The sequence below is a fragment of the Spea bombifrons genome, chromosome 2 (assembly GCF_027358695.1).
Source record: "Spea bombifrons isolate aSpeBom1 chromosome 2, aSpeBom1.2.pri, whole genome shotgun sequence".
NCBI classification, from domain to species: domain Eukaryota; kingdom Metazoa; phylum Chordata; class Amphibia; order Anura; family Pelobatidae; genus Spea; species Spea bombifrons.
The window spans coordinates 47,148,246-47,169,459 of record NC_071088.1 but is presented as its reverse complement, the minus strand read 5'-3'; the positions used below and the strand labels follow the sequence as shown (position 1 = coordinate 47,169,459).

The 21,214-nt window shown below is 41.3% G+C and overlaps 1 protein-coding gene across 1 annotated transcript; it reads left to right on the top strand.

The window, feature by feature from the left end:
- The first annotated feature begins 15,251 nt into the window (after positions 1-15,251).
- On the top strand, positions 15,252-20,901 carry MPC2 (mitochondrial pyruvate carrier 2). Its single transcript, XM_053457796.1, has 5 exons — positions 15,252-15,436; positions 17,633-17,673; positions 18,846-18,930; positions 19,170-19,281; positions 20,497-20,901. Exons 1-5 carry the CDS (start codon positions 15,334-15,336, stop codon positions 20,552-20,554), a joined length of 399 nt encoding a protein of 132 aa, XP_053313771.1. The 5' UTR covers positions 15,252-15,333; the 3' UTR covers positions 20,555-20,901.
- The last annotated feature ends 313 nt before the right edge of the window (positions 20,902-21,214 follow it).

The window sequence follows — 21,214 nt, the reverse complement described above, 5'->3', positions numbered from 1 at the left end:
AAAGGAGATGAGTTGTAATGACGTAACAGCACTTTATCTTACTGCAATGACTATGGAGTATAAATCAACACCCTGGACTTGTCTCTTAGCTAAAATAAAGCAATAATCTTTACAGTGGATTATCTTTTGTTGGTCGATATTTACCATATATTTCATGACCTCTACATGGAGTACCATTGAAATAATGATAAAAGATATCAATGAAAACACAGAGGCTGAAATAAACCCCTTCATGACAATGGCTGGTTTTATTTTTTGTAACCTTTGTTTAGCTGTAATTTTCTTCTCTCAGTTACTGTATCCACACAAGTTATAAATAGTTTTTATGTATATTCAGGGCAAGAAGGGCCTTTCTTTAGATGTTATCATTTTAATTGTATCATATAAATTTACTATAAAAAAAAAAAAACTAGCGAAAAAGATTCTACTATTTGTCCTGAATTAATAAATACTTAATGTTTTTATTTTTTGCACGTAGGACAATAAGTACAAGTAGCATATTGCTATTAAAAAACATTTTTTAAAAAAAATCTACCCCATGACCTATTTGGGACATTTTTAAAGCCGACCAATTTAATTTACCCCATGAAACCATAAATGTTTGAAAACTAGACACACCAGGGTATTTCAAATACTGGTATTTTAACCCTTTCCAGGCACTAAATACGCTAAATATGGGGACGGCCACTTACTTTAAAAGACAATTGCCTCCTAAGCTCAAACAGTGTTGCAAAAATGCCTGGATAATGAGGCATTCAACGAAACCGAAAATCCACCCCAGAATGCACTGTGACGGCTCTGGATAGCGGCCATAAGCGCCATAGTGAAAGATGTAGCCTCTCGCAAGATGGCGAAGCCAACTAAAAAATAAACAAGTTCCCAAGAGGGTCTCTGCATAAAAAATGAAAAAAAAAATAGTTTAGAAAATCTATAAAAATTTTGTAACATTTAAAACTAATCCTCTAGTGAAGTCATCATCAGGGAACCCATTCGGTTTCAACAAAATGCAGAAAAAAACAACAAAAAATAATATATATGAAGTTTATTTGAAGTTCAAAATAAGTGCTATATTTTTACAAAAATACTTGCATGGAAACAGTTAAAATACTGGAATTTGAAATACCCACTGGGTTTCTACTTTTCAAAAGGTATGATTTGATGAGGTAAATTGAATTGGTCGAATGTTCCAAAATTTAAAAAAACAACATGCTGTCACCCGCTCCCGCGTTCCTGTTTTTTCCTGTCGTCCCGCATCCGTCCGTCCCGCTCCCGGTGTCCCGCTACCCTTACCTCGTGTCGGGGTCAGGAGGAAGCGTCGGCCGGGTGCTCGACGTGTCGGTCGTGCTCCCCCTGCTGGATGCACGCGCCACTATAGCAGTAACTGGCCCATTCTCATATTCTGGCAGGGAGGGGGGCGCGTGTGATGTCTGTGTTGGGGGCGTGGTGGCTACCGGCGCCAGATTTAAAAGTCCAGAAGTCCTTTTGCCTGTACCCTGGTGTGGTCTTTTGATGTATTGCCTGTTTGGAAACGTTTTTGGTGAATCTGATTTCTGGCTTGTCCTGATTACTCTTGGATCTACGATTTGGCTGTGTTTGCTCCATCCTGTTTATGACCTGGACTGTCTGACTACCCGCTCTGGATTTGACCCTTGGCTCGTCTGACTCTGCGTTTGGTTTTGCCCTCTGCCTATCCGCATGCTATTTAGCGAATTGTGCCTGACCGATTATCTCCGACATAACTATTTCTCGTGGATCTCTCAGCTATACTCAGGAACTATCTTCCTTACTATATCTACCTATTCCGGGGCCTCTTTACTGTTGGGCTCATCGAAAACCTGGGAGTACTACTAGGGTCTCTCTGGTACGTCCCTCCCTGGTAGTCCCTCCGGGAGAAAAATGGGAAATACAGGAAAAAAAAAAAACCCACACACATACCCCCACAAAAGATATGCAATTTATATCAGAGGAATCACAAGCAAACACGACCACTACAACCCAAAGGACTCAAGTTAGGATGAGTCATGTGGAAGGATCGCTAACGAGACCAGTAAAACCACAATTTCCCATGCTCCTCCTCCAGACCTACATGATGAGCTGCCAACTCCTCAAGGGCCCTTGTGCGCACCACTCTAGCAACCCACTCCCTAATGGAAGGCGACAAATTCTCACCCTAGAGTACAGGTATCAGGGCCTTAGCCTCGTTCAGTAAGTGTCACGCCACAGAATAATGGGGAAGGAACAGTCAATTCGGAAGTACCGCTTATGTGGAACAAAGAAGAAACGAAAGTCTTTGTCTGTGGGATGTAAAGCCCTCCAGCAATCAACTAACTGTGCATCTTTCAGCAAGGTCTGTATCCATTGCATCACCGGAGTAGGGGTCCAAGATACACCCGCAGAGGAATCTAACTTCGGGTTGAGAGCCATGTTAAGGTCATCACCAAACACAAGGGTCCCTTCCTGAAAATCATGCAATTGCCGCAGTGCCCTGGCGAGCCACACATGTTGCTTAACATTGGGCACATAGACATTAGCAAAAGTATACATAACCCCACCAACCTTCCCCTTGATAAAGAGGAATCTCCCTTCAATGTCAGACAACTGAATAACCTCAAAGAGCGGAAAATGCTGAGAAAATATGGCCACTCCCTTCGACTTAGAGAGAGGGTTAGAACTATAAAAAAGCGATGGGAAAGTCCCTAGTAGCAAAACCAGGGTGAGAATCACCCCGAAAATGGGTTTCCTGAATAAATGCTACAGATACACGATGATGTCTTAAATCCCGATGTAAAGTGGACCGTTTTTCTGGTATGTTGAGACCACTCCCGTTAAGGGAGAATACAACAAAATCCATAGGTTGATAGGCCATGGCAGGAGCGCTCAGAAGAAAACCTCAACAAAAGAAAAAGAAGACAACCCCCCCACTACACACTAAACAAGAAGACAACCCCCCAACACAGACCTAGGAGGACAAGAAAATGAGGGAACTGGACAGGCACAAGAGAGGGGAGGAGGAAAAGGGAGGAGCGGGACAGGGAAAGGGAAACAAATACCAAGGGTGTCCGCTGGTAAATTGGGAACACGCCGTAAATCGAAAAGAGCTCCCCGGAGGGCCCACTGGCACCACTGAGACACCTATGGTAGGTGGCAAACAGCAGCCAAGAAGGATTAAACCAGAACTCGAAATGCGCGGCTACTTGCACCAGGCAAACTTTTTTTGGATAGCTTATGTTGTGTTATTCATATCTCTATATTCCTTACATGTTCCTTCATTCTCTTTTTTTTTATAGTGCCAGTGGTTCTCCCTGTGTACTGAAGTCCACACGGACATCCTATGAAATAGATTACGTTTGTGGAGAAACTTGAGAGATTTTTTTTATTTAGAACTCTTAACATGGAGATTGCTTTGCAGATTTTACGAGATTTCCTGGTTTAGAAAATGGTTGTGCGCTTTAATTTTTTTTTTTTTATTTCCCTGTGCAGTTTTCAGTTTTAATTTTTGTTTTGCTACTTGCACCAGGCAAACTTTTTTTGGATAGCTTATGTTGTGTTATTCATATCTCTATATTCCTTACATGTTCCTTCATTCTCTTTTTTTTTTATAGTGCCAGTGGTTCTCCCTGTGTACTGAAGTCCACACGGACATCCTATGAAATAGATTACGTTTGTGGAGAAACTTGAGAGATTTTTTTATTTAGAACTCTTAACATGGAGATTGCTTTGCAGATTTTACGAGATTTCCTGGTTTAGAAAATGGTTGTGCGCTTTAATTTTTTTTTTTTTATTTCCCTGTGCAGTTTTCAGTTTTAATTTTTGTTTTAGGTTAGAAGTGTCTCTAAAAACACCAGTGATCTCTGGTGTTGAGATTTCTCAACTTTTAATACAATTTCCAGTGTTTTCTTATTTTTTTCATTATTTGATTTGTTGTTATAGTCAAAAATGACTGGAAAATGTTGTAATTTATTCTATCTGTATTTTGTATTGTAATAGTGTTGTACGGTCAATGTTCACCACATCTGGTATATTTCATTTCTCCTTTTGTCTTTATATAATTTTCCCATACATTTTTGTTTTAGAGATATAATTTGTTTTTATATGTTCCCAAATCTATACAGTTGCATCTAAGGCTGCATTGGCTATTTGGTATCCCAGAAATCATTGCCTCATTTGTCATATCCAGTGGCATTGCTAGGGGGGCTACTGGAGCTGAAAGCCTGAATGTCAAATACACAGCCCTAAATCTGGATTCTCTGAGGCTAAAGCAGGGGGGTCTACAAGCTATGCCCTGCCACAAGTTCTTATCTTATCACAGCTCACGGTGGTAGCCTGTCTTACCTGGGGCTGGCCTTGTGGCCAGCCATCTGAAATTTGTGTGTCCGCATCCATAAAAGAGATCTGTGCCGATTGAGGGGAAATAATGTACCAAGGGAAATAAAACTGGGTATAGATATTGAGTGGATTGTTTTGCAATGATACATGATACAATGATACACACACCTACATACGTATACACACAATCAAACACCTCACTTACACGTATGCACACACACACACATACATACACACAGCGCATCCAACGCCATATGCATTTTTTTTTAAATTGTATATTTTGTTAGAATAGTTACTAAACAAAATGTTATAGGCATTTCTGTTACTCTGTATGTTTCTAAAAGTTTTCACATGTTGTTCCCCTTTTCCATGTGGTTCTCTTTTGCCCTATACCTGCAATGTAATGTTTGCACGTTATATAGTTGATCTCTATGCTTCCATGTGATTCACATTTGATCTACACCCACCATGTGGGATGTACACGTTATTCATTAATCTGTTTCCATGTGGTACTCAATTGACTATACCCACTGTTGCAAAGTTGGGGTACCTAGATTTTGTGAGGGGTTTGCTCCAAGATCTGATATCCAGCCGGTTTTATCCTCAAGTCAGGGAACCGCCCATGTTTACCACTACAATAACCTCCTACTGGGCAAAGGTGGGCCGAGTCCAAATACTGAGCCTTGTGCAAATGAGGGCCTGAGAACCCCAATCTTCCATTTGATCTATACCCACACTGCAGGGTTTGCATGTCTTACTCACAATACTTTCTGTTCTAATCTTGGCTGGGTAACCAAAAAATACACCTGGGTAACAAAAATACAGCTAGACACAAGCACCGCAAACAGCCTCGGGTACAAAGAAAAAAAAATAGCCAAGTCCTTAAGTGGTTAATGTACAGGATGAGGCCCTTAAGTCAATATGTGAGCACACTTCATGGTATAGCATAAACCTGATACAAAATAGACAAACACATTGTGCTTTAGGTATGAATTTACAGCTCCAGCTGTCACTTGTAAACAACACCCCAATATGTGTTAAGCAATTTTCCATGCCCACAGAGTAATTAAATATTCATTCATCTATACATGAGGAGCCAGAGACATGAGATTTTCCCCTTAAAGTTACAGGCCCAGCATACTAAAGGTAAAACGTTTTGAAACAAAGGTCTACACATGTTAATATTTCTCTTGTAATTGCCAGAACTACATGGAAATGTTATATAAAAGTGATATTTCCAAAATCAAGACACTACAATTATTGCATGTAACTAGTTTAGTGGCAATTTACATCGATTTTTTTGATTTTTCATAATAAATATTGGATTATAGTGAGTCTGGCTATCTTGGATTACTGACATGTTGGTAAAAACACATGATCCCTACAAACTTGCAAGTATCAGGAGCTATAACGTCATTGGTGACCCCCACCTAAAACTCAATCCCCCTAAAAAAGTAAAAAAATAAAACAGAACAGCACAATCATACATGTAACGTCCACCCTGTGCAATTAGGAATTGTTTGAACTCTGTGCTGCTCATTTTCGTCAGCATCCACTAGTGGCCACCCTTGTCACTCTGAACCACTCAGAGTGATTATCATGTCCAGCTGCACTTTATTACCTGATCAAGCCAGCCTATATAAACCTGCCCAGTCCTTCAGTCTGGACCTTGACATTGACGTTATAGGACTGCCTGCGTTTGTTCCTACGTTGTGGCCAGCACCCCACAAGTGGACTCCCAAGCTGAGTACCCTGCAAGTGGGCTATCTGCCGTGTGCCCTGCAAGTGAGCTTCCCTGTTGTGTGTGTGTGTGTGCCCGTCCAGGGGGCCTCCTGCCGTGTGTGCCCCATCCAGAGGGCTTCCTGCCGTGTGTGCCTCATCCAGAGGGCTTCCTGCCGTGTGTGCCTCATCCAGAAGGCTTCCAGCCAAGACTTTCTATCATTTTATGTTGTTGTACCATCATTTGCAATACAACTCCTATCAGCATCTTCTGTCTGTGGTTTATTTCCTGCACCTGTCTGTAACAACCCCAAGCCATCATGCATCGTGGGGTACAGACAGAGCCCCTCGTTTCCCCTGCACCTGGGCTCCTATTAGACCTGCTCACCCAGTCCATGACAATACAACAAAACATGGCAACTAAGAAACAATGAAATGACCCCTATTCAAGTCTGCATACCCTTAATTCTTAATACTATATATTGTCCCCTTTAGCATCAATGACAGCATGCAGTCTTTTGTAATAGTTGTCTATGAGGCCCCAAATTCTTGCATAGTGGTATAACTGCCCATTCGTCATGGTCACATTTGAGATCTCCAGAGTGGTTCAATGATATTAAGGTCAGAAGACTGTGATGGCCACTCCCGAACCTTCACCTTTTTCTGCTGGAACCAACTTGGCCTTGTGCTTAGGGTCATTGTCATGCTGGAAAGTCCAAGAGTGTCCTATGTGCAGCTTTCGTGCTGAAGAAAGCATATTGTCTGCCAGTATTTTCTGATAACATGCTCCATTCATCTTTCCATCAATTTTCACAAGATTTCTTGTGCCTTTAGAGCTCACATACTACCAAAACATCAGTGAGCCACCACCATGTTTCACAGTGGGGATGGTATTCTTTGCGCTATAGGCAGGGCCGGACTGGCCCACCTGGAAATTTCCCGGTGGGCCGGCAGACCAAGAATCAAAACAGCCACTGAGTGGCAGCGAGCGGAATTGAATTCGAAAGCGGCCGTCGTGTGGCAGCTGGGCCGCCTCGTGTCTGGTGGGGGCAGCGGGTGGAGGCCGGCGCCTAATGAAGTTAAAGGGGCTGGCGTGCGTGCACCGCGCCGCCCAATGGTCGTGCCTCAACACTTCGTCCCATGCCTTTAAAATGTCCACCCGCTGCCCCCACCAGACACGAGGGAGCCAGAAGCAGTGGTAATATGGGGGGCATAAGGCTTTTCTGGAGTCAGAGTGCCCCATGATATGCCTTTTTTTTAAACTTCTTTATTACACGGAGAAGACAAAGCATACAACATAAGAACAGAGTTGCATATAGACATGGTGACAAAATAGATGTGTTCAGGTACAAGCGATGCACAATTCCAATAACGCATACATTGTAAGTAATACTACTTCCTCAATCTCAGAACCTCGGGCCACAACACAGACATGTCCTGCCCCGTAATGAGATCAGAACCCCGGTATGGGGCGAGTACCTTTCAGGACCTGAAGACAATACCATTTCGTGGTATTGAATGTTTGAAACAGTGACTGGTAGTGCTATCTAGTGTCGCGATAAATGGGGACCAGCGATTAAAAAGATATTTGACTTTGCTCTCTTTGTGAAGGACAGCATCAAGCCAATCCATTTGAACAAGAAGTGCAGCCGCGACAGAACCAGAGGAAGTAACGGTGGTTGTGGAGCAATCCATTGGGACAATATTGCCATTGCGGAAAGAATGAGCAAGAGAAATTTAGCCCTCGCTACAGGGGGGGGGACGTGTTCAGGGAATATACCAAAGATGGCCCATTCTACAGAAATTACAAAACGAATGCCCAGGGTGTCAGTGATGTACAATTGTAGTGCTTCCCAAAATGGGACAATAGACTTACAAGACCACAGGCCATGAAAAAGATCGGCCTCAGGTAACTGACATTTTAAACATCGGGAGTGATCTGCTAAGCCCATTAAAAACCGAAGTTTGGGGGTGACATACGCTCTATGTACGATCTTGAGGAACATTTCACTATAGTCCCTAGAAACCAGGACTTTAGAATTGCGTATATACGCCTGAAGAATCTGTTTCGGAGTTAGATTTGGAAAATCAGTCTTCCAGGAGGGAAGACCTGCACCGTAGGACTCCTAATCAATGACAGGTCTATGGGGTTGTTGAGATTAGCCCCAGAGAGGTAAGGAAGCAGTGTATTAACATAATTACGGAGTTGAAGGTAGTGAATAGGGTGAACGTTAATAGTAGAGTATTTAGATTGGAGCCACAAGAGACAATAATTTACCCTCTCGTGGGTCAAGAAAATCGCCAATGGTGCGACCCCCTGCCCGGGCCAGGCGTCTGAAGACAACATCCTCCCTCCCATGCTGGAATTGCGGGTTACGAATCAAGGGCATGAATTTAGAATAGTGAACCTCCAGGCCCAGGCGCCGTCTAACACGCCCCCAAGCCTTCAAAGCATGATACAGCAATGGGTTGGAGACAACCTCTGGAGGTAGGTTAATTTTAGACAGATGTATGAGAGAGGCCAAAGAAATGGTTGGAGATAGGCGTTGCTCCAGAGTTACATTGGTGAATTTAGATCTGCCACACGGCCAATAAGCCGCAAAACGATAGTTAGATGCCAGATTATAGTGCAATAGGTTTGGTAAATTCACCCCTCCATTGTGAGCAGGCTGTTAGAGTTTAACCAATGAAATTCTAGCTTTTTTATTGCACCACAGGAACTTACGCAGCAGTGCGTTATGATATTGGATATCCTTTTTTTTAAGGTAATAGGCAACATGTGGATCGGATATAAGAGTTTGGGGAAAAAGGCCATTTTGTACAAGTGGCATCTTCCTAAGAAGGAGAGGTTAAATTTGGACCAGGTTTTGAAAGAATCCTCCATTTGACGTAACAGAGGAGAAAAGTTTAGTTTGTAAAGATGTGCCAAATTCGTAGGGATAATGAGGCCCAGATACTTCAAAGAGGGAAGTTGGGTCCAATTGAAGGGGAACATCCCTCCCCAGCCACGTTTAGCCTGAGGGAAAACGGGAAGCGCCTCGGTTTTGAGTTTATTTATTAGAAATCCTGAGGCTTTATGAAAGCAATCAAATAATTTAAGAAGGAATGGCATTGCCGCTTTAGGGTTAGAAAGATATAATAAAAGATCATCAGCAAAGGCAGCGATTTTTAGCTCAACATCACCTATTCCAGGGGTGTCCAAGATTTTTCTGCAGTGGGCCACTTCATCAGAATTGTATACGTGCGCGGGCTGCACTCATTTTTCACTGTGAGAAAATATGGCCTTTAATAAAATATGCAGATTAAAATAAAGTAAATGACACAAAACCTTTACCCTCACTGATTTCTGGGCCTAGAAAGTGTTGTGACTACAAATTAGGGATAATTCAAAATTAAATAGTTCTATTTATTCTAGGGATGCACCAAAATGAAACTTCTGGACCAAAACATTCACTGTTGACCCCCACCTTTAAAAATAATAATAAAAACTCACATTTTTAATAAAAGTAGGTAACACACCATAATTGGACAAAAAAAATTAGCAAATTACTTGGCATGATAGGAGTGTGATTGTTAACAGCAATCATACCCAGGCAACAAGTAAATGCTGGTACCTAGGCATGATGGGACTGTGCTTGCTGTGATTGCTGTTAGCAATCACACTCCTATCATGCCAAGTCAGCCAGTACATGCTGGTACAGGGTGGCTGTACGTGATGTGCAGACCCCATACTGCTGGCAGCATCAATACACAAGGAGGCAGCTAGCCAGGTTTCAGCATGTACTGGCTGACTTGGCATGATAGGAGTGTGATTGCTAACAGCAATCACAGTCCGATCATGCCTAGGTTCCAGCACTTACACATCCAACCAGTAAATGCTGGAACCTAGGCATGATCGGACTGTGATTGCAGTTAGAAACCACACTCCTATCATGCCAAGTCAGCCAGTACATGCTGGTACAGGGTGGCTGTAAGTGATGTGCAGACCCCATACATCTGGCTGCATCAATACACAAGGGGGGCAGCTAGCTAGGTTTCAGCATGTACTGGCTGACTTGGCATGATAGGAGTGTGATTGCTAACAGCAAGCACAGTCCCATCATGCCTAGGTTCCAGCACTTACACATCCAACCAGTAAATGCAGGAACCTAGGCATGATGGGACTGTGATTGCTGTTAGCAATCACACTCCTATCATGCCAAGTCAGCCAGTACATGCTGGTACAGGGTGGCTGTAAGTGATGTGCAGACCCCATACTGCTGGCAGCATCAATACACAAGGGGGGCAGCTAGCCAGGTTTCAGCATGTACTGGCTGACTTGGCATGATAGGAGAGTGATTGCTAACAGAAATCACAGTCCCATCATGCCTAGGTTCCAGCACTTACACATCCATGCTATCACACACACTCATTCATTCATATATAGATTCATTCCCTCAATCATACTGATTCAAATACCCTCCCCACCCCCTTACCTGCACTGCAGCTCCTCGATACCGCTCACAGACTTCAGCAGGGGGCGCGGCCTCCCTCTGCGTTCTCTGGTACTGCACAGAGGAAGCAGGACTGAAGCAGAGTCATGTGATGTCACGTGAACTCTGCTGGGTTCCGCTTCCTCTTTGCAGTACAAAAGACCCTCCCACTGGTAAGTAGCAGGGCTCTTGTTGTAGCAGGGCTCGAGGTACGGCCCGTGTAAGATCGGTTGCCCTGGCTGCCGATCTTATGCGGGCCACACCTCGAGGTCTCGGCCCGCGGGCTGCATGTTGGATGCCCCTGACCTATTCTAATTCCCTCAAGCTCGGCGGAACGCTCAATAACTCGTATGAGAGGCTCGATCGCTAGGTTAAAAAGTAGAGAGGACAGGGGACAGCCCTGACGAGTACCCCTGCCTAGAGAGAACCAACGGGAATTCACATGCCTTATCAGCGTCACAACTAATTACTATAGAGGCCTTACTATTTGTAAGTTTAGCAGTAAAGATCGCTGAAATAAGGCCTCTAATATTTTGTGTAGAGTGGCGTCCTTTAACAAAACCCGTTTGAGAGGGGGAGGTAAGTTTCATTAAAATAGGTTGTAGTCGAGAAGCCATGATTTTGGCATATATTTTTAGATCTTGGTTCAGTAGGGAGATGGGGCGATAAGAGGAAAGCAGGGTAGGGTCCCTGTTAGGTTTGGGAAGAACTATGATGCGGGAAGCCGTAAATTCTCTCAGGGGTATCTTTCCCTGTCGAAATCCGTTATAAACATCAGTAAGATGCGTCGGAAGATAAGTAGAAAGTAGTTTATAGTATTCGGCTCCCAGGCCATCTGGTCCCGGGGATTTACCGTTAGGAAGGGATTTTATGGCAGCAGCAATTTCGGGAGGGGTAAACGGTTTAACGCTCTCGGTCGTCAGGCGTCAATTTAGGAATATCAGCCTGCCGAAACATTTGAAGCATCGTATAAGGATCATTGGATTCTGAGGAATAAAAATCCTCAAAATATGCAGCAAAGAGTGGTGTGATTTTATTGGGTTCGGTCACAACCGATTGAGAACTATTCCAGAACTGAGTTACACTATGATATTTAGATTTAGAGTGACGGATAAGGTTGCCCAAGAGCTTACCGGGCCTATTGCCCTAGCGAAAAAAGGCGTTACGAGTGTAATTATAGGAAAGCTGTGCCTTTTCAGTAACTCAGGCATCGTAGAGGGATTTAATTTCTTTATACGTTTTCAGGGTATCAGGACTGGGATGGGTTTTATGAGCAACATACGCTGTAGAGAGATCCTCCGTAAATTGGACAAGTTTGGCTACAGCCTCTCTCCTGCGTCCCACAACATAAGCAATGATGTGACCCCTCAGAACCGGCTTGGAAGCACCCCAAAATAAATCAGGGTCGTCCAGATGTACATGGTTATCATCGGCATAGTCATTCCATTTGGTAATCAGGAATTGCTTAAAACGCCTCCGAAGAATATAGATAGCTAGGAAACCTCCAATTACAGGACACCTGATATGGGGAAGTTAGAGAGACATCTATCCAGATGGGAGCATGGTCAGAGATTACTATTTGACCTATGTGGGCATCCTGTAACCTATGTAGAAATAATTCAGGTAGGAACAGGTAGTCCAGCCTGGAAAACGAATTATGGGGATGAGAGTAGAACGTGTATTGTTTATCTGTTGGATTAAGAAACCTCCAAGCATCCCGCAAACGGAGGTGATCCAGCATGGGTAGGGAGGAGAGCCCGAGAGGGTGTGAGGAAGGGCCAGATACATCTAAAGAAACATTAGCCGCTAAGTTAAAATCACCCCCCAAAATTATGTTAGGGGCCAAAATTTTCAGCAGTAGCGAATAAACTTTGGCCAAAAAAGCGGACTGGTCAGAATTCGGAGCGTATAAATTGACAAAAGTAAAAGATTCATTAAACAATTTGACTGTAAGAATAATGTATCTCCCTTCCGGGTCAGCAATCTCTGACTCGACAACGAAAGGCAACTTTTTGGAGAGTAGGATAGTGGCACCTCTGGATTTCTTGGTGTACATAGCGGAGTAACAAGCGCGCAGCCACGGAGCTTTTGGCGTATTTTTGACAGGGTCACACCAATGGGTTTCTTGGAGGTAAATAACATCCGGACGCATACGCTTGAGATGGGTGAGTACTTTTTTACGCTTAACAGGGGTATTTAAACCTTCAACATTCCACGATACAATACGCAAGAAAGATGGCGCATCGCACCTATTATCGGATTTCATCATAGCTACTATGGCAACGGAGCCAGGTTTTCACCCGATGCCCCGTTGAGGAAGAGATAAAACAGAGTGAGCTGGAACAGGTCGGTCTAGGGAGGTCCCAGCCATATATACATAAAATGAAATCGTACATCACCAGTTGCAAAGTGCTATGCTTCTCCCATTTTTTGTTTTTTTGCATAAACCAAAACTTGGCACATGTAATCTTGTGCCTAGAAACACAACAGAATAACCAAAAACAATAAAAGTAACCAAGAGCCAACAAAACATTGTATGACAGAAAATGGTTACTCAGAAGATACAATTCTAGACACCAACGGCTTTCTGAGTTCTCAAGCCGTAGGGAAAACTGACGGAGAGGAATTAGGCAAAGAAGCAGGGCGAGAGTGAGAAGAATTAGGGGGGGGAGGCCTCAGGCACTGCGGAACCATCATCCGGAGAGGGAGAAGATCTGGATCCAACACGAAGAAATTCCTTAGCCGCCGTAGGGGTGTCAAAAAAGTAGGTATGCCCCTCATGGGTAATCCTGAGCTTAGCCGGGTAGAGAAGAGCAAATTTCACTCATTTATTGTAAAGTTCCGTACAAATATCAGAGAACTGATGACGTTTGACTGTTATGGCTGCAGAAAAATCTTGAAAAAGTAACAGTTTATGATTGTGATAAGAGAGAGACGCAGCCTTCCTATAAGCGTCCAGTACCTTGACCTTGTCTGTATAGTTTAGGACACGAAAAATCACTGCCCTGGGACGAGATGTAGTAGAAGCTGGAAGCTGACCAATGCAATGCACTCTTTCAATGATCAGTTCACCCTGAAGAAGCACCAGGCCCAAGGACTTGGGAAGCCAGGTCATAACTAGGTCATGTAACGCTGTGCCCTTAACCTCCTCAGGCAGGCCAACTAGGCGCAGGTTATTGCGTCTACTACGATTTTCAAGATCATCAATACGTTCCTGTAATGATGAGATTAGTAGATCTTGCGAGCGGAGGGATGTAGCCATGGAAACGTTCTCATCTTCTATGTCGGATACCCTGGATTCTAGAGTAGTGATCCTCTGGCCCTGAGAGACCAATTCAGTGAGAACGGCATTGATAGAATCAGACAATTTGTCAAGCTTGACGTCCAAGAGCGGGGATATAACTCCAATAAGGTCTTGAGACCTCCGCTGCACCAGCGTTCGACCCAAGGGAAGGTGGAGGCTTGAGGGTCGCTGTGGATTTATCTCTTGTCTTGCTATGTCGGGTGGATGTTTTAGGCAGCGGATCCATATATTTTTCCATGAGTAGACAAGGAGCCGTGAGGAACTCACCCCCAAGAGTAGAAGAGAATAGGATAACCTGTACCCCGCCACCCAACCTAACTAGAGCCCAACTTATCCCCCAGTCTAAATAAGTGAGAGGAATGTTAGTAAATCAAAGCAGGAGCAGTCGCAGTGGTATGTAACCTTGTGCACTTGAAGATCGTCGAAGTTCTATTTGTCTTGTAATGCACACCCCTCCCAAACCGTGCCCAAACCTCCTAACCTAATTAGAACCCACCCTGAACCCTTTCCTAACTAATGACGGACCCCAATAATGAGAATAGCCAGAGAGTCCAAAATACGTACCCAAAAACCCTTCCCAACCTAACTATGACCCTCCCGTACCCTTTACTAACTAATAGTTATATCACTGGTGCTCCCACACTTGAAGATCTCTCAAATATAAATCAAATGACTAATAAAGTACATAAACAATACAGTGAGCTTAGTGATGATGTTGTGACATCAATGGCATACATAAAATGTTTGATCCATATTGCACTAACAGCGCAAAAAATATAAAAAGTTAAAGTATTAACTACCCAAAACCTAAGCCGGAAGTATAAAGAATACTACCCTATATGACATGGCCCTCTAGAACATAAAAAAATGTATGTGGGGTAAATCTGCAATCAGGGGATGTTGCCTCTAATGTGTAGAAGAAATTATAAGAAATTATTTTTAAAAAAAAATCTTAGATTTTTATATTTTTTTTTATTTTAGCACTCATGGTTATTTTTTGCATGTTTCTGTGGTTTTAAATCTAAACCCTATCTGTTGTAAAAAAAAACCCAATGTATTATTTGTGTGGTTACATCAAACAATCTTAACTAAATCCACAAATGGTAAAAATAAAAAAGGCGAAAAAATGTACGGCTTTACAGTGCTAAAAAAAAAACCCCGGGCTTAAGGGGTTAAAGGAATTTTTCTTGGACTAATTGAGGTATTCAGGAGTACTACATTTTTGCGCTTCCAAGGCTAAATTTTGTTAACTGTAATCCTGTCAGACCTGTTTCATTCATTCTATACTCATTTGCATTCTGGCAGTCAGCTGACCGGCTATCCGTTACACACGGGAAGAGGAAAGGCTTGCAAGTGTGGTGCCTAGCCTATTGCACCAATGAGGAGACTTGCCTACTATACTCCTACTCCGAGACCTTGCTGTGACAAAATGCACTTCCGCTAGAGCTTTGCTTTTGCCGGATTTGCCCTACAAGTCCCCGCAGTTGGAGTTTGTTGATATCGGGAGAGGAGATGGCGGCGGCTGTTGGACTGAGGGCTTCTTATCACCGGGCTCTGAACAAGATAGAGCTAATGTTACCACCTAAGCTAAGGCCTCTGTACAACCACCCTGCTGGTAAAACTCATAGACATTGCTGTTTTCTATATGGATAGCCTCATATTTTATTGAAGCATTCACGCTAGAGATGGGACACGAAACGCTAATTATTTAGGGGAAATTCGGGTAACACGTTAGAACGCAACGATGCAGAAAGCTGCACATTCTTCAACGGGAAGGTCATCTTCCTTGACCTAATTTAATTACTTTACATGCATCTCATTGATTTAACGCTTTCGCTGCCGCTCAGGTGCAGCGCTGCAGACTGTAGTAAATCTCGCTGCCGTTGACTGGTTTAGTGGTATAAAATATACATGTTAACCTCTGCGACGCTTTCTAGGAATAATGCCCCTTACACTGTGCAGTCTCACAGATACTGTACTCAATGCTGTTCAACGATCATTATAATGAATGTTGATATAAAATGAGACTGTTTCTATTTTGTTAAATTCTGTCATTTACACTTTAAATGGAATTCATAATAGTTACACAAAGCCATCAATTAATATATTTTGGCATAGTTTGTGTAACTTGAGTGTTTTATTAAGGACAGCCTAAGTGTACTGTTTAGTTGCCCCCTAGCGATTTAAAGCAGCCTGTAGAGACTGTTCTTGTCTTTCCTGCTGCGCTTCATTTCTTTATAGTTCAAACATCTTTTTTTCTCTGATCTTTGATCTTTATACACAGTATGTATACAGTATATCACTGCTTCTTTATGGTTAAAAACTCTTAAAATGAGTTCTTATTAAATGTAACCTTTATATGTTGTTAGGAAGTTGAAAGAGTTTGTGTTTTTAGTTAAAATGTAATCATGTCTATTTTTCCCCACAAGACTTTCTTTTATATACGTTTTAAGTGCGCATTTCATCTATTTTTATCAAGAACATGTAAAGACTGTGTCACTGCTCATTTATATTTATGACCTAGAAGAATGCCCTCGAAAGTTACCCATTATAGGACATTTTAAACCATGTCACGTGCACTCAGGTAAAGCTAGAATATCGTCTTTCTATGACTTGAACTACCTTTCCCTGTCACTTTCCAGATGATATTGCATGGTATTTATTTATTCAACCATTGAGGTTTGGGAAAGATTCTGAAATAAGCAAAAAGATTTGGAAGATGGTCTTGTAATAGCAACTGATGCAATGGTCCAATAAGCAAGAATACTAAAGTTGTTTTGATGATAAAATCCATTCAGTAAATATGTGCCTCACAATTGTTTTTTTATACATAACCCTCATTATATGTCAGAGCAGACAAGAGGTGCTGCCTGTGCCAATCATGGTAGAATAACTTTGAGAGTTCAGACGCCCATCTCATTGGTTGTCCTTCTCCATAGAACAACAGGAAGCAAGTGGTCATCTCTCTCATTGGTTACTGTTACCCGTTTCATCTGCCTCCTTATCTCCACTATGATGAGAGATGTGTGTATATCTGCACCCCAGGGTGTATGTTGACCAGCCCCCCCCCAGACTAGTTTGTCTGTGTTTCTTTACGTTGTCTAGTTGTATTGTTCCTTTGTGATCTCTACCAGATATCGTAACGGAGCTTGCTTTGGTGTCTAGTGGCAGTTACACGTTCCCAGCAAAATTTCTCCCAAAGAATTATTTCTGGCAGGGGTTTGGGCATTCAACAGTAGTACGAATAGTATTTCTAATTCTACAGTGAATTATGAAATTGTACATTCACCAGAGTAGGTGTGCTACAAAGGCATACATTTATAAACCCTCAATACAGGATAACTTAAGATCTATTATCATTTAGATATACGATAACAGATGTACTTTATAACTGATCCCTACAAAATATGCAGTGATTTGCAAGGAGAGAAAAAATCAAATGATCAAATGAAAAAATGTTATAAAATACTTATCCCCACCAGACTTTTTTTGTCTGTTACACTCAACTAGGATACTGGGGAAACAAGTTATTTTATTTGACTTCAAGAGTGTTTGAAGTGAGAGCAGTATCTGTATCACAATTTTCATGTTTGTACATTATTTTAGACATCGATACGGTTTGTTTATTATAATGCAATTTGCATCACGATAGCTGATGAACATTTTCCCCTTAATTGAAATTCATTTTGAGCACTTATTTTTCCTAGTCCTGTTAGTGCTCATACAACACTGTTATCATTTTGTAAAGTTGTGCTTATTTTTTTTGATATTTTGAAAATTGTTAGTGTTGACATGTACTATCTTATCTCAGGTCCAAAAACTGTATTTTTCTGGGCACCAATAATGAAATGGGTAAGTGTTTTTGTTACTTACTTTGTCACTTTTCTTAGAATGGATGGGGGAGGTGTTGGTTTGTAGTGCTACAGTGGGTACAAAGACTATTGCTAACGCAAATACAGGGGGGAAAAAACCAAGATAAACTACAGCTTTATGTGACTTGAAAGGCATGCCATGAAAAAAAAAAATATATTATTTGAAAATGTTCCTTTAGAGAACGTAAGGTTTCGATGGATTTTGCACTAGGCCAAAAATAGCAGTTCTTTGTTAAGTATAATTAACCTCTGATACTATATTTGAAAATTAGGTTTTATTTGAAAATATTAAAGCATTAAAACTACTGTAGTAGTTCTCTATACAGTTTGATATGTTTTTTATGGTTATTTTAATTAATGTATTTGCTCGATTATAAGACAAGGATTTTTTTTTTAGAAAAATAACCATAGTCTTATATTCGAGGCTTGTCCTCTAATCAGACCTCAAATAGAGGTATGACTACAAGACTTAAGATCCAGATCCCCCGCAGCGCTGCAGGGGACCCAGATCCTCCTCTCTGGCAGCCAGTGGAGGTCTGTGTGATGCGCGCAGACAACCTCCGCTGCCGTCAGCACCGGGGCTTCTATGACGGACCGTCTGCGTCACATGACCTTCCTGTGCTCATTCATAGAAGCCCGGCGAAAGTGCTGATTGTTTGTGCTCATTGCGCAGACCTTTATCGGCTGCCACCACTACACACCAAGGAATCTGAAGCATGATGAGAAGTCTAGGGAAGCACTGGTAAGTCGGGGGAGGGTAAGAGTGGCTTTCTGGAGGCAGAGGGGGTTAAAAAGAATATTAGGGAGGCAGAGTGGCATATAGGGGGTTAAAAGGAATATTAGGGAGGCAGAGTGGCATATAGGGGGTTAAAAGGAATATTAGGGAGGCAGAGTGGCATATAGGGGGTTAAAAGGAATATCAGGGAGGCAGGTTGGTATATAAAAGCAAATAACAAAAAAATGCATTTTTCTCATAGTTTTTATTAAATATGAAAAATAGTTTACATGTGAATTAATATTTACTAGTAAAACTTTTTTCCTATAGGGTAGTCTTATATTATAGGCTTTTTCTTTCCCCCCATAATATTCAAATTTTGGGGGGGTCGTCATATAATCGAGTATTTGAAATTATTCTCTCACTTTTTATTTCAGGGACTGGTGGTTGCTGGACTTGCAGACATGACCAGACCAGCAGATAAACTAAGTACAGCTCAGTCTGGTGTTTTAATGGCCACTGGTACGTTACACACTTATTAAACATAGTGTTCCTGAATTAATTTGTTTTTTGAATACATAACAGCAAAAATAGTATTTTAGGAAGCAAATAATAAATAACAGATTTATATAAATATATCATTTTGAATGCGTAATAAAGTATGGATGTGTCCTTTGGCAAATGTGGATATATTTATTTTAACTTTAAACAATATTCAAAATCAAGGGTACTGTGATTCATTTCCTTCTTCTTCTTTGCAGGACTCATATGGTCACGTTATTCCCTTGTGATTATCCCTAAAAACTGGTCTCTGTTTGCAGTAAACTTTTTTGTTGGCTGTGCAGGGGGAACCCAGCTTTATAGAATATGGAGGTATGTATTTTCTTAATAATGTACCGATTATGGCTGGAGGACCACTCTCAGATATAAAAGAAATGCCCTGCAAAAATGGAGCACTATCCCAAAATATATTGGCATAGTAGCATTATTACATTGCAATACCTGGAAACAATACTAATGTGTATATGTACACAGTATGTTTGTTATATATATATATATATCAATACTTTATTACAGAACCTTTGTCAAGATCATCAAATAGTGTGATAGAACAATGATGTGATTTTGTTCTACAGCATACAATAAGTTTATTTACACATAATTGTTTTCTTAAGACGCATGAAGTGTCTTAGTCCAGGAAAACACTCTTTGACCTTGGGAAATTTACACCGTAAGGTGTATTTTTCTTCAGTCAGACTTCAGCTCCCATATATTTTAGCTCTTTACCTGTATTTAATTCTGTATAATAAGAACTGAATCAGTATGAATACTTTATATATGTGGAAAATCATGAAATAAGGATTTTTAATACATTCATTCTAAATCTGAAAACATTTCAGGCGAGTTGTATCATTGGAGATCCATCATTAGCACTTTTTGTAATTTTGTTCACTTTAATTTATTACAGCAATTTTTTTAAATCCTCTCTAGTCTGATACATATACTTCATGACCAAAAGCTACGTGGACACCCCTCCTAATTATTGAGTTTAGGTGTTTCAGCCGTACCCATTGATAACAGGTATAAAAAATCTAATACACCGGCAGCCATCTCCATATACCAACATAACTGGAGAAAAGGTCATACTTTAGAGTTCAGTGACCTTAAATCTGGCACTGTCACAGAATGCTACGTTTGCCACAAGTCTCTCCTGCTAAATTTGGTGTAAGTGCTATGATTGTGAAGTGGAAGCGTCTAGGAGTAACAGCTCAGCCACAAAACAGTAGACCATGCACACTCACAGAGTAAGATCACTAAGTGCTGAAGCACGTAACAATTGTCTGTCCTCTGTAACATCCCCCACTACAGAGTTCCAAACTTCCTCAAGGAAAGGGTTTCCTTGGCCGAGCAGCTGCACGCGAGCCGAAGACAGGTGTGATGGTCAGGTGTCCACATGCTTTTGGTCATATATTGTATATGCCTCTCCATTAACATTATTGGCTATATTTTACTTGAGTTTTAGGTATTGTTACTCAGCTGAACAAATATCCCATGTTTTTAAAAATGTATTTTTTTTTTCTTTCTTAGGTATAATCAGGAACTTAAAGCAAAGGGCATTGATGTGCCACTGAACGCTGAACCTTGAACAATGTAATTTATCCCATTTTGGCCTAACGTATCAAAGTGTTCACTAGATCATTTTAACTTAGTTATATTAATGGAATGTTTGAAGCATTTCTTTGTTATTAAAGATAATTCTAACTGAGTATTTTATTGAAATGTGTAGTTAAATCAATAAACTGTAGTGGGTTATTTGCAAACTCTTTGAGTATTACCCTTTTCCCCAATTAAATTTTGGGTAATATTCAGTCAGTTTGTTGTGGGACAAATCAAATTCATTTTAGTCATTAATCCAGGATGCACACGTTACCCAAGATTTGAAAAATTGTTTTCAAGACAATATAAAATTAAAATTACAATTGCTTCAGTGTCTTTTTATGCACCTTATAACATTAAATGAATGGTTCATTGAAGACTGAATATACATACATACATACATACATACATACATAAATATACACTCAAACTGCAGGTTCAGATAAAAAGGCTCACTTTCTTTTCCACATGCTTAGATCCATAATCGGAGAGTAATCTAAGCATTATAGTCTCTGGATGTTGAAGATATGGGGGGCCTCCACGGAAATACATCAGGAGGGATTTTTAAATGTATCACAGGCAAGAAAACAGCCACCCTTGCAATTATACATGTTTTCACCTGTGTTTAAGCAGTTTAGTGGCAGCTATT